The sequence below is a fragment of the Lampetra planeri genome, chromosome 8 (assembly GCF_965212315.1).
Source record: "Lampetra planeri chromosome 8, kcLamPlan1.2.h2, whole genome shotgun sequence".
In the NCBI taxonomy this organism is placed as follows: Eukaryota; Metazoa; Chordata; class Hyperoartia; order Petromyzontiformes; family Petromyzontidae; genus Lampetra; species Lampetra planeri.
In genome coordinates this window covers 287,446-302,068 of record NC_136114.1, presented here as the reverse complement: position 1 = coordinate 302,068, position 14,623 = coordinate 287,446, and the positions used below count along the sequence as shown (strand labels likewise).

Sequence of the window (14,623 nt, the reverse complement as noted above, 5' to 3'; positions counted from 1 at the left end):
CCACAGCGTGGATGAATATCACACGAAGGAGCTGGCGTATCTCCAGAAGGTGTATTTGAAAAGCTGTCAGCACCAAAACGAGGGCAGTGATGGTATGCATACAACAAACGTGGAATTAAACATGCGCAAGGCATTTGGAAGAAGTGTTAAAAACAAATACCGGCCCAATCCAGCCGTCGACATTCAAACAAATAGTAAAAATGACAGTGTATCGGAATGGGGTCACGAATAATAAAATCAGCAACACGAGTTTCTCTTAAACTGCGCAATAAATCCAAGTGACCCAGCGATACATAACATGTAATGACGATTTTTATTATGAATGTATAAATACCAACTCCCAATGTTGATTTGTATGTGCACCTAAGAATCAGTGCATGTACATCCGAAGTGCAAAAACCATTATACAGCCAAAATTGAGTTTGTCATACGCAAACCCATTGACCTTCAATCGTTCTGGGCTTGCCCGGCAGTCATCATCGGTTTGATATAACGGCCATCAACACAAAAACGAAGACTGGGCTCTGCTCTACTGTTAGTGGCAAACTCTGCAGCCATTCATAGGGCAAAATCACACAGGTCCCTAATGATGCAATCTAATGAGGCCACGTCACCAGGTATTGTGGTGCCCATGTTCGAAATTAATCTGGGCTCATGAAGTTTTACGTTTCAAGTTTCGTTTTGTTTCATTTTCAAGGGTGACCTGGATCACCAAAATTGCAAAAGCAAAACGAATAAAAGTACAGCAATGAGATAAAGCCATCAGAGCAAAGAACACAAATAAAAAATAAGCACATGAAAAATCTAATATATTTCAAATATTAATCAATGTTAAATGAAAGATAAATATTCAATTTCCTGCAGCGCAAACAGCTCGGGAAGATTGGCTCAACACGGCAGAGGTGATAACTATGTTACTAAAGAGAAAAAACTTTCCTTGCCCCTGTACAAATCAATCTAGGTGATGAGACCATATTTCTAAAAGCCATATAGTATTGAAAGATTGTGCAAGAGCAGAGATCTAAGCTTTCCTCTCCATTATTTAACGCGACAGCAAATCCTTGCAGACCCATGACAGGAAAAAAAAAATCACAATTTCTTTGGCCTTAGCAGATTATAATAATCATAAAAAGATGAAGGTGAGGTAAATTTTATTTCGGAAGTGCTAGATCTGCCATGACGACAAAGTGATCCAATCAAATAACTCACAAATATAATACAGTAGGCAGAAGTATATCAGTCTTCTTGGAGAGCATTAACAGCACAGGGAGCCTCAGAACAAAATACACTGACAACAGACACAGAACATACAAAACAATGCTTGGGATAATATTCACGTTAGAATGGATATTGGCAATCAATATTATACAAATATCACCTGATATTGGCTCGCCTTGGTTTCTGACCACAGCTACTGTTTTATCAATGAGCTCGCAGATGGTATTGACAAACATCTTCTCAAGTGGCCTGTGAGAGAAAGGGGCATTGGTAGTTAAATTCACACATTACATACATTACGAGACTTCTCACTAAATGGTGACGTCAATGACCTTCCCTGGAGCCTTTTCTCGTTATCATAATGCCAGCGTTAACACCACACCACTTCATGAAGACGATGCCCAAGGACAGGCTGTGCAACAATAAAGACCACCCCTCAATTCCAGTAGAATCTGCAAGTTAATTTCACAGAATAAAATGCCAATCTATCATTCTTTTACAGCAAGAACAACTAATAAAACATTGGCATGTGCAGGATGTACATGTATTACAATCAGAAATCCCGTTGAATTACACAAACGTTTAAACCGATGTATATATTAGTTACACTTATTATGCAATTAATAACAATCACACCAACCAACTCATTCCACCGTATATACAACCCCACATCCAGCATAACGGTGAGCACGGGCACACATGTTCACATTTCTGTATGCGACACCGAATGCATTCGTTGACATACCGAATATGTGGAAGCACAAGGAGAGTGGCCCAGAGGAGAGGCAGCCGCTCCTCCCAGCCGTCGCCCGGCATCTCCAGCAGCCCCAGCAGGTACTCCGCTACATTCAAGTACGTCCCCTGCTCCTCCACCGCACTCTTTCCCTTCTTCAGGGCGCTCCTGTCAGCATCCAAGGGACGAGGCCTTTCAAGTAAATTACCGTTCTGCCTCGTCGTGATACTCACCAATTGAGCCTTGATGACAACAATCACAACCGGGCTATACGATGCAAATTGCTTCTGTTTATTATGCAATTAATTCAACGAGGAAATGGAACTATTAAATCAGTTTGTGTGCTGGTGCTGGATAGATGTTTGCAGCGTGGAACTATGCAAAGTGCCACTGGCTTTGGAGCAGCCTTCTTCATGCGGCAGTGGTTTGATTGTGGCTAATGATGAATTATGGACTCGTTGATATATAAATGCATGACAGACTTGTTACTAACGTGGACCAAATAATGGAAATATATTGCCGAGGTAGAACTCTTGATGTGGAGCGAATGTCCAAGAATAACAGAATTGGAGAATAAGATTAACATATCTTACATGCATCAATACACTTTCCTGCAGTGGAGTTTTCATGTTTACACATGATGCATTTACAATGTATCACAAGCAAGATGTCATCGTGCTGTGCGGATGAGGCAAATCGCTTCACCTTCGCTGTTTCCCCAAGAAGAGGAGAGGATATTTCTCAAAAGGCATGGAACCATCAGTAGGCGGTGGGGCTTTCTTTAGCACAAGATGGGCCAAGAGGCCCACAGCCATATCTGATTGGTCTTCCTGATCCTTCAGGAAGGAACACTCCAGGTACTGCAGCAGTTGAGGCAAGAATAACTGCACAATGAGAAAGGTACAGAATCAGTATGACTTGTGCATCCACCATGGTTGCTCTATGCACAACAAACGAGGCCATAATTTACTACTTTGTCACTGTGTTATACAGCAATCCCTCGCTAACCGCGGACTTGCCAACCATGGAATGCATGTACACACGGTTTATTATTACGTGTTAACCAATGTACCAAATGGAGCCTGGACATTTTGAGTACCCACAGGTCGGTAACACCCATTTACAGATTTTGCTGGGTCGCGGTTCTCCTCCGTGCCACAGCACCACCCGTGGGCCACCCGTGGTGCTGCGTAGCTCTTCAACTGTCCCCTCTGTTTTGTTGCGATTCTCGCAGCACATAGACCACGTCGCTAGTGTTGCTGGTGGTGCTTCTAAAAATGAAAAAGTGTCCTATATGCCGCGCAGCCATAACTGCTGATGGCCGTCACTGTGCCCACTCATCTGTCATTGATGAACCAAACAGGGGGAGGATGGGCTGAGCTCCTCCTTCTAACCATCCTTTCACCCATTATCTCATTGTCACCGTGTTAAGTTTTTTGTATTTACTTTGTCGTCCTTCCCCAGCATCTCTGGCTACGTACGGTGCGAAACAAGTTAAACAGACATATATATATCGTCATTGTCATCATGGTCATCATGGATGTCTATCATCAATATTAAAGGTATGTAAAAAGTAAATGTAATTCTAGATTTGAAGCTTTCGTGACTGCAAGGATTCATATTCTTAGGTTTTTTCGGTAAAGTCACGTAGGTAAAAAAATTTAAATTAATGAAAGTAAAATAAAAAATAAAATAAAAAATCACAACATTTCGGAGGCAACACAAGCTTCTGTCTTCAGGTGGAACCTTCACAGCCCGACAGCTGTATCAAGTAAATGAGAGATTACAAGAGATACCACTCCGTATATATAATGGTTGAGGGAGGGGGGGCAGGAACGGCCCACTTTTTATTATTATGGTAAGGTGCGGCTTGAGACTACGAATAGACTACCTAACAAATGACTGAGCCTTTATTATGGAGAGGTGCGGTTTGTGACTACGCCTAGCCTACATAACAAAATGCTGCAAATGAGACCGAGCCTCTGCCATGTAGATGGTAATAGACTACATAACAAATGACTGAGCCTTTATTATGGAGAGGTTCGGTTTGTGACTACGCCTAGCCTACATAACAAAAGTGTGAAAAAAGAAGCTAAACCTGGTAAAACAAAACTGGCTGTCTATCAGTAACATGTAATAGTTGTCTGTCAAATAAGATGATCCAAATAAGTGTAGTTAAATCTTTTTTGCATGGTTAATCACATCTTTCCAATGATTACTCAGTTTGTAACCATCATCATGTCCCTCTCTAAAACCATCAGCGGCAAGACCTCCCAGACTCTATGGTCTTCCCAAGATCCATAAAGAAGGCACCCCGCTATGACCCATCGTGTCGACTATAAATTCTCCTACCTACAAACTAGCCCGGTTTCTATCAGATACTCTGCTTCCCTTCACAGGCAAGACCTCTTCGGCAGTACTCAACTCAACCCAATTAGTCTCTATGGTTAAGGACATGGTACTATCTCCTGATGACATCCTCGTCAGTTTTAATGTAGTATCTCTGTTTACCAAAGTCCCAGTACCGGACACCCTAACAATAATTGAGGACTTGGTCCAACATGGATTGAATTCTGATGTACCTGCGCTGTTTAGGCATTGCCTCACCAACACCTATTTTACCTGGAATGGCACCTTCTACAAACAGAATGAGGGTACCCCTATGGGCTCCCCCTTGTCACCAGTGATAGCCAACATGTTCATGGAAAAGTTTGAATCAGACGCCATCCAGACATCCACCCTGCGTCCTTCCCTGTGGAAGAGGTATGTGGATGACACTTCCGTCATTTGGCCACATGGCCTCCCAGCATTGAACCACTTCTTGGACCACATCAATTCCAGACACCCATCCATCAGATTCACCATGGAAGTGGAGAAAGATGGTAAACTACCATTCTTGGATATTCTGTTTGAGAGGAGACCTGACGGATCCTTGGGACATTCTGTCTACAGGAAAGCCACCCACACAGATTCCTACTTGAAACCGGATTCCCACCACCACCCATCTCAAAAGAATTCTCTCATCAAAACGCTATACCACAGAGCTCATGGCATTTCTGACCAACACCAACTGGCCGGTGAATTAAGACATGTACATCGGGCCCTCAGGATGAACGGATACTCTGACCGCACCATCCGCCAAGCTGTTTCTCCCACCATACAGAAACAGCCACATGAAACTCCGACCAAAACTATCACGTTACCATACATAGCAGGCGTGACCAAAAAGATCTCCAAAATTCTAAACAAACATAAGATCCAAGTCCGATTCAGTACAGTGCATAAAATCCGTGATCGGATTCCATCTGTGAAGGATGTCGTTCCTGACTTACAGTATCCTGGAGTCTACAAACTGAGTTGCAGTTGTGGTGATTGCTACATTGGAGAAACGAAACGTCATGTTTCTGATCGTGTCCGCGAGCACAAGTCAGATCTGAAACACGGCCGAACTGATTCTTCGGCCGTTGCCAATCATTGCTACAACTCTGTGGGCTCTCATGAAATTGTCTTTTCCGAGACTAAGGTGCTCTGCAAACCTCCTGGCTACCATCAAAGGTTTGTACACGAAGCCATACAAATATACAAACACAGACATAATTTCAACCATGATGATGGTTACAAACTGAGTAATCATTGGAAAGATGTGATTAACCATGCAAAAAAGATGTAACTACACTTATTTGGACCATCTTATTTGACAGACAACTATTACAGGTTACTGATAGACAGCCAGTTTTGTTTTACCAGGTTTAGCTTCTTTTTTCACACTTTTGTTATGTAGACTAGGCGTAGTCACAAACCGAACCTCTCCATAATAAAGGCTCAGTCATTTGTTATGTAGTCCATTACCATCTACATGGCAGAGGCTCGGTCTCATTTGCAGCATTTTGTTATGTAGGCTAGGCGTAGTCAAAAACCGCACCTCTCCATAATAAAGGCTCAGTCATTTGTTATGTAGTCTATTCGTAGTCTCAAGCCGCACCTTACCATAATAATAAAAAGTGGGCCGTTCCTGGCCCCCCCCCCTCAACCATTATATATACGGAGTGGTATCTCTTGTAATCTCTCATTTACTTGATACAGCTGTCGGGCTGTAACGGTTCCACCTGAAGACGGAAGCTTGGGTTGCCTCCGAAACGTCGTGATTTTTTATTTTATTTTAGTTTTATTAATTTAAATTTTTTACCTACGTGACTTTACCGAAAAAACCTAAGAATAGTAAATGTAATGTATGTTCGTCCTATTATGTTATTGTGTAATGTAATGTATTCTATTTGTGTTTAGTGAATAAACAGGCAACTTAGTTCAGATATGATGAGCCTGACCATGGCTGGTTCCCCTAACCCCCCCTATTTCCCATAGGGCCCGGGACCTAAACCCCACGATTCGCGAGGGATTGATGTACACTTAAAATCAGGTTTGGGAAAGGATATTTTTTATTAAAGTGTATGTAACAAGTTATGTTCTCAAAGTATATAAAATAACAATGTTGTTCAATCATAGTTGTTATTCCAGCTTCGTGTGCATCGAAACATTACTACACAATTATCAAATCAATGAGACAACCACTCTTGACTTTTCAAAGGGGTCCCCTCTTTTTACCTACGGTGGATGCCCGATGGACCAAAGTGAACCTGACCAGGATTTGTACTCATAACCTTCCAAAATTGAAAAATTCAGCTGCAATGCTAAACAAACTATACAAAATATAAAACGAACAACTGATGCGGTCCCAAAAATCCTTATCTTAGGGCACCACATCCTAATCTCTTGTCCTAAAAACGTGGCTGCAGCGTACACATACCTGCTCAAAATCTGGCACGTCAAACATTTCCAGGCAGAAATTAATCACAGTCTCCTGGCTGCAGCTGCTGTCAAACACCTGAAAGAGAACGCACACAAAGCTATAAAAAAAACCAATAATCCAAGCGCATTAATTCGTAATTATATCATAAATCACTATGGTCACATGAAATACACGCACGGCCAAGCTGTAGTGGAAAAATAATTGCGCGCAGAGGAGAAGGGCTTACTGCTCGGAGGAGTTGCTCCACGGCGTGGCTGGGCAGGAACGCGTGCTCGGCCAGCAGGAGGGTGGACACCACCTTGAGCAGCGAGGATGCACGCTCGTGCGGTACTTGGAATCCCTCCAACAGCCTCACCAGCACCTGTTGATTGACATTTGTACAACTCCACTTTAATCTCACACACATGAACGCAAAGCTCGTGCATGGATTGGAACAAGTACAGGAGACCCTTGAATATCAGTGGTGGGGGGGGGGGGGGTACTACGAAATCCAATACCGCAATATCTAATACTTAAGCCTTACCAAAATTATGGGGTTAGGTAAAAAGTCAACCAAAAATAGACAACACAATTAAAATAAGTACCGTACTGCACACAAAAAAAATGTAAATACACATGTAAAAAAAAAGCATTCCTAGACAATAAATAGGAGTATAAATACTGTACTCAACGATCAACGAAGATGACCCAAAGTGGGTTTTGTGTGCGTGTGTTTGTACGCGAGTGGGGAGCGGTAGTGTAGCGGTTAGCGCGCTGCGCTACGAACCCAGCGACCCAAGTTTAATTCCCATTCACGGCCAACACCAGTGAAGTTTATCTGAATCGGTCCTGGGCCTCCCCAAGGTCGACTCAGCCTCAAATGAGTACGTGGAGCAGTGTGTAAATATTGCCACTGGGGGGACAAAGGCGGCCGGGCGTGGTGTTTGCCACCCACCACCTCGTGTGCCTTGTTGGCCATCAGAGGTGCTCGCTAACAGCATTTGCCAACAGTGTTAATAGGAGAGTCTTTGTCCGCGAGATCCTTGCACGGCAAAGATTGAGGTCCCACCGACTCTCTCATGTCTCTTGCCTGCCTTGTCCCACCTCAAGGTATCAGCAAATGACTCAGTACTTCTGTGTACAGAATACCCACGAAAAGCCAAACCCCCGCGATAACTAAACTGGTATACAAAGAGGTTGCCCACGATAGGTCGAAACAACGGAAGATAAACCTGCGATATTCAAGGGCCTCCTGTACTAGAGTGAAGTTCAAATGGTAAAACAGTTTTAAGCTTTATAGTTTTGGTTTAAAGTAAAGGTCCAGCGGTATTATGGGGGGCACATGGATTGCAACTCACGAGGCTGATCTTCTCCGGTTCTGTGACCTTCTTTCCACGCCCGTGCTTGAGCAATGTGAGAATGACCACCAGCAGTCTCTCCATCTGCTCCCAGCCTTCAGCATCACCGTCTCCAGCCAACATTTGGCTTAGCTTTGCAACAGCATCCTGTGTAGATGAGAATTAATCAAATGAAATAAATGTGCTTATGTCATACAACTGACACGCCACACTCAATAATCATGTAGATATGATCACACCCATTACATCACGAAATATACGCTGAACCACAAAAGCACGTGTGTCCTTTTGCACTTATATAAACGAGTGAATATGTTAAGGCATACCAGCAGGGAGTCCCAGACCACCGGGCAGTGCTCCTTGAGCATGTGGTCCCCTACCCACTGGACCATCTGGCACAGAGAGTGGCTCACGTCTGCCCAGGGCAGAGGAGGCCCCACCTTTGTTCGGGGTCCCAGCTTCTCCAGCATTATCGGCAGCACCTGAAGCATGCAAACGGTGGTCCAATACGTTCCCTTATGAATACCAACATACTCTTGTGCCTCACAGTAAGCACCTAGGTTTGATTCCTAACACTGGGCACCTCTCTGTGTGTGGTTTGTATGTTCTCTGCCTAATTTGCTCCATTTCCACCCACAACTAAACATATATGGCATTATTCTTTGGTTCTTTTCGGTTAAGTCACGTCTAAAAATAAAATAATAAATTAAAATAACATATTACGACGTTTCGATTGCAACACGCCAACGTACGCCAACTGCGTTGGCGTACGTTGGCGTACACTCATTGATATGCTAATTCTCTCTGCCCCCTCCCTCTCTCCGTTCTCGCCCCCCCTCTCTATATTTAAGGGACCGTCATAGAGACAACCCCTCTCTTTGTGCCGATGTGTGTCCTCTCTCTGTGTGCCGTTGTGATGTCTGTCTGCTTGTATGTCTGTCTATAGTTTTCTAGTTAGATTTTTTGTTGCTATTTCTTTTATACCTGATGATAATTGCTTGTGTTGCAATCGAAACGTCGTAATATGTTATTTTAATTTATTATTTTATTTTTAGACGTGACTTAACCGAAAAGAACCAAAGAATAATTCCTGCAGTCACGAAAGCTCCTAAATTAATATATGGCATTGGTGTTGGCCAAACATCCCAGTGCAGAACCCTCCTGAAAAAAAATCTTGAGACTCCGTGTGGTTTTTGTTTTTATAGTACGTAAAAAAATAACAGAAAACATGACCTAAGAAAAGTTTCAAAAAGATTAAGTGCTTCTTGTCTGTGATTATGTAAGAAGGATCCAATTTTTATTTTGGGAATGTTGGGACCAAGAAAAGGGTGTGGTTCCTACAAATGATTTCCCCACTGACCTATGTGGGAGAGCTAAGGAGGGCAGTTTAACACATAGGCTTTCGCGACCAATATTATCCATAATAGGTTTTTGGGTTAGATCGCGTAAATATGTGTTGGAAAGGAAGGCACTTTAAACATCATTGGGACGTGAGCTCAAACTAGCGGGAGTCACACCATTTCCAGGCATGCTGCTTCGTATAATGCGATGGTTACGTCATGCCACGCAGAGCACCATCTAGTATGCAGTAGGGCAGTAGTGTAAATGTGCCTTCATGAGCAACACACACACATACAAAGCCGTGTAAAACTCATACGTTCAAACAGCATGTGCGAGAATGCATCGCAAACAAGGAATATTTTGGTCAAGTAGATAAAAGTCATAAGTTGCGAGTTTTACGTGAACTACAGCGGTATGATCGTACACTTTAGATGAGAGGCGTACACGCCAGGATGATACCCGAACCCCCCAACCCCCTCCTTAGCAGTGGAAGCACACAAGATGTGACTCACCCTGCCAGCGCAGGAGTGGAACTGCATGCGGACCCCCCTGCACATCTGAAACAGCAGGCGACCCAACCCATCGCGCTTGTCCGGGTTTTGCTCCAGGTCGGTAAACATCCAATCAAAGAGAGCGCTGTGGTCAGGAACCTGTTTATCGCATCGGTTACGACAAAAACGCAAAAGCACCTCTTATCATATAATCATCACACAATCATGACACCCTATTTTGTCGACCAAGTGGAAAGGTAGTGTTTTTAACACCATTGCTGCTAAAGCAGCATGGAAAATATATACATACCTTTATCCCCTTTTTAGTAATAATATGTATGGCTTTCCAAACTCAATATTATTCCGTTGCTATTTCTAATGTCATAATAAAGTTTTAAGAAACAGACTCTCGGTGCAGTAAAAATCGGCTTCTTTAAGGGGTAAACATGTACTTGGGTAAATAACAAAACAGCTCCCTCCTCCATGAGCTGAGGTCACCATATAAAAACATGAGAATCACAATTTAGCAATACACCATTTACCTTTCTCATCAGAAAGGCGAAGCTCTCAGCTGCAAAATTTTTGATGTGTTCCTTCTTGTGTGCCAGAAGAGTACTGTACATACTGCACAAACACAAAAAGTTAAAATAAAGCTATATAGATTACTGTTTACTACCACAGCTATCCACTTATCAGCTCTCCGATGTAATGGTATAAGAATAATCAGCTCTCCAATGTAATGGTATGAGAGCAAAGGAGAAATTATATATGGATAAGTTTTAGGAATTGAGAACATTATACCTGAATGCCTCATTGATGTCAAATCAAATGAGGCCCAGAAATTAGTCAGTCAGAAAACAATGGATCTCTTCAATACGATTCCATGCTGCAACATGGTTACCCATGATGCAATGTGCCAGAAACATTTGAAATACTTTCCATACAAATGAGTTCGTGCAAACTACATTTTACCCAATAATTATGAAAGGGCAAGTACTTATATGTCAATCTAAGACTTATCTGGAAACAATCTTAAACTGTAATTCTTATCAGGGACCAATGGTGTACGGTACAGTTGCCTACTATTTTTCACAACTTCTCCCTGACCTATGTTATATGAAGGGCCACTGCCTGACACATCAAATATTATGTATTTCCTTTAAGACCGTAATATTATTGACGACCGTGTTGAATTGAGGGGCAGACCTGTAGACATTCTGGATGTCCCGAATGAGGGGCTTCCACAGGTACTTGTAGAGGTAGGCGAGGCAGCAAAAGGCCCACTCCAGCTGGTCAGTGTCCTGCGTTTGCAACAGCCCCGTCACAATGGAAAAAAACTCGGGAAAATGAGGGTAGAAATCTGTCTGCAAGTCCCGGGCCAGCTGCACAACCAGACTGTTGAAGAAACACACAAGCATGCACCATTAGAGACAAAATCTGCACCATCACGCTGAAGACATTGCTCATGGATCCCATACAACTACAAAGGTGCAAGAGGAAATTCTGATTGTCTGGCAACTATCAAGATTATATTTTCAAAATTTATATTAAAATGGTTTCAATATTTTAATGTAATGAAAAAAAGTAAAAATTCACTCGTTTACATGGTCACTCATGTGCCAAAAAATCCATGTAAAATGCAAAAATAATCTCTCAATCAATGGCCTAGAGCCATTTACAGCATTTGCTGTCCAAAATTCTGACATCCAAGTCGGTGAATGCTCATCAATATATATTAAAGGGAAATTTGTGAATGTGTGTCTGTTCGAAATGTTTAGCATACTTCCCGACATGCAACAAACTTGAAATTTGGCATGTGGGTAGCTTCTAGACTGTACACAATGTAAAAAGTATAAAGACTTTGGTATTTTTGTGGGGTTTGGGGCGCAATAATGCATATATTTTGCACGGCAAGTGAGCGGTGACGTCACATCTGTCATGTCACCCGCTTGCGGCAGCGTTACGCAGTGTGCCTGCTGACGTCACGCACCCCCCCCCAACCCTCTGCGTAGGCCGTGTATTAATTCAAGACAAGAATCCAAGTCCCGGGCGAAGCCGGGTAGTAAAGCTAGTGACAGGATAAAAGTACGACGTGGGCTTACTCCAGCAGTGGCTGTAAGGCCAGGCTGTTGGGTACTTGTAGATGTGCTTTGAGGGCCTGGACAACAGCATTTTGGTGGTGTACCAGCTGGGGGAATGACTGGCACAAGCCATTCACCTCTCGTAAAAATGCACCTGCGAACACAAACCGCACATTACAACCAATGCATACTTATACATGAACATTGGCAGGTATTCAAAAAGTCAAAGTTACTTGGCAAAAGAGTATGGGGTAGAACTTACCTGCTGTAGTCACGCAATTATTCAAGGAAAATATTTGTGATCATTTCAAGGTGATAATTCATTTGGAAAATTCCTACACGAAAATGACTGTTTAATGTAATGCATACCAAAATTTTCCGTGGCATTTAGATCCTTCCATTTTTGCAGTCCTTCGTAAAAGTATGTCTCCACCTCCTGAGTCACAGAAACAGTCCAGTTATACACATCTGAAAACAATGGTTCAGTGAGGACACCATTTTATTTTCCAGCCAAAATATCCAAATACTCATTTAGTGCCCACATTCAGATGCTTTTCAGACTGTAACGTATTCACAACGTTCACTAAATTGTGCCGGGGATCAATAAAATGATAAAAACACTTTTCTATATGTATAAATATATATATACTAGCTGATTTAGAAGCGGAAACATGATGACTGGAACAGAGACAATGCCACTGCTGTCCGGAGAGGCCTCACCTCAGAGAGGCTGCCCGTGCGGTCGATCCTGTGGATCACATCGATGTTGACATTCGCCAAACGCTCTGCAAAGGTCAGGAACTGCGGAGAAAAGCGAGAAATAACTTTATCACAGGCTCGACTCATTTTCACTAAATATCACGGGCATAGCTTTTCACACGAATGATAACATGTACTGGTTGATATGTAACGAAGATAGTGGATCTCATTTGTCTTGCCAACTGTTTAGCCCCATTGGGAGCCTCGCCGGCTTGATCCAATTAAGATCAAGATGACGGAAAGGCGACTGACACCAGCATTTGGTAGAAAAGGGGGTAAATTTATCACCATGTTATATAAATCGGCCAGTTTTACACCAACGTCGATGAGTAATTGTCACGGTAATACACGCATCAATAAGCGTCCTCACATCATATGGAATAAAAAAAGTTGTTTTTATCATACCATGTGCAGGAATAATTTTACTATACTTTTAATACGAGTTTATTTAGTAATACTCTTTAAATTAGTGTGTTATTCAACAGCTACCATGAGGTAACTTTCCACGTCTATTTTAAAACTGATCATAAAACAGTTTACATGTTTTATTCTCTTCGGGTCGTATGGTCTAAAGTGCAGTTGCCAACTCAAGCCCACATACACACAGTGTTATTGACGAATTTGTTTTCTAGGATAAGAGTAGTTGCACTGCACACTATGTTTCCATTATAGGGCAATGTTAAGAAAGCAATCGAATACATATCAATTTATTTGTAACGTACAACTTAACCAGGAGATGAAATTAGCCGTTGAAACACTGCTGCACTTACGCGAAACCTGTTTTCAGACTTGTGGTGGCTCGACTTCGTCTTCATTGTGGAGGCCGTTCCGTTGCTCTGTAATCACAAACACGCAGCTTCATTCACGTGTCCAGTGGGCCATGATCTTGCAGCCTGCCTCTTATCGCATCTCCTTGGCCAAAAACACTGCGTTGTTGGAATCTGTATTATCATCAATAACGGTATACATTGTTGTATCTATTGAGGCCTTCAGCGGCTCTATGTATTCAATGAATGCTTCTGTACCTTGTTCGTATGGTGTTGATATACAGTACCGCGTACCGGTGTCTCTGTGGCGATGAACCCGAGATGTGGTGATATACCTCTGAGTTGGTGAACCCTGTTCCCAGCTGTATCTCTGAGCTGACGAGCCGCTCCTGCGTTAAGAATCAAACCCCACGAGGACGATTCACACTCCGGCTCCTCCGTTTCCGACCACGAGCTCCAACACGCACTGTACCGCGCGCTGGCTCCACGTGTGTACAGTGTCCGACGTCACTTCCGGGGTGAAGGTCAGGGGGCGAGGCCTGCACCGGAAACGGCGGGTCCGCCGAGTACCCCCTCCCCATCCGCTCGACGTCACCGCGCCTGAGAGGCGCAAGGGTCGAGGCGGAATCGATTCCTCCATCAACCTTCTCCGCATTCGATACAGATGACCGAATCCAAGATTTTACGATTCGAATGTAAGATTCCGCCCTAAAGGAATCGATTTTGAATTCGATTCCATTCGCACCCGCTCCCCCACAAATACAAGGAGAGCGATAAATATTATTCGGGTCTTTCAGTAAAGTCATGTAGATGGTTTAAATAAAATAACAAAAAACTACGACGTTTCGATCACAACACAAGCGATCGTAATCACACAAGCAATCGTCATAAGGAGGAATGTAGGAAAAACAAATTAGCAACGGTGGCTGTGTTCGTGAGACATTCAGCCTGTTTATGTAAAGACAACACAAGATCTCTGGGTTTGATCTTACACGAAGTTCATGATCCACCCTAAACCGCATCCACTGAACAAACCATGGCAGATGCGGATACCTAATGCAGAAATGGAAAATTAAAAACTCTCCAGTA

General features: G+C 42.9%; 1 protein-coding gene across 2 annotated transcripts in view; it reads right to left on the bottom strand.

The window, feature by feature from the left end:
* The window catches only part of UTP20 (UTP20 small subunit processome component), a 116,636-nt gene extending 102,593 nt beyond the window's left edge, over positions 1-14,043 (bottom strand). Inside the window, exons 1-15 of one of the 2 annotated variants that reach the window (XM_078596680.1) lie at positions 13,829-14,043; positions 13,538-13,603; positions 12,729-12,809; positions 12,378-12,444; positions 12,030-12,162; positions 11,134-11,322; positions 10,470-10,551; positions 9,949-10,086; positions 8,422-8,577; positions 8,096-8,242; positions 6,985-7,119; positions 6,756-6,833; positions 2,657-2,835; positions 1,964-2,119; positions 1,379-1,467 (exon numbers count right to left, since the gene is read on the bottom strand). In XM_078596680.1, the coding sequence (XP_078452806.1) occupies positions 1,379-1,467; positions 1,964-2,119; positions 2,657-2,835; positions 6,756-6,833; positions 6,985-7,119; positions 8,096-8,242; positions 8,422-8,577; positions 9,949-10,086; positions 10,470-10,551; positions 11,134-11,322; positions 12,030-12,162; positions 12,378-12,444; positions 12,729-12,809; positions 13,538-13,582 (1,675 nt within the window). In that variant the 5' untranslated portion in view covers positions 13,583-13,603; positions 13,829-14,043. The remainder of the gene's footprint in view (positions 1-1,378; positions 1,468-1,963; positions 2,120-2,656; positions 2,836-6,755; positions 6,834-6,984; positions 7,120-8,095; positions 8,243-8,421; positions 8,578-9,948; positions 10,087-10,469; positions 10,552-11,133; positions 11,323-12,029; positions 12,163-12,377; positions 12,445-12,728; positions 12,810-13,537; positions 13,604-13,828) is intronic. The other variant, XM_078596679.1, reaches the window with a different exon arrangement.
* Positions 14,044-14,623: the final 580 nt, after the last annotated feature.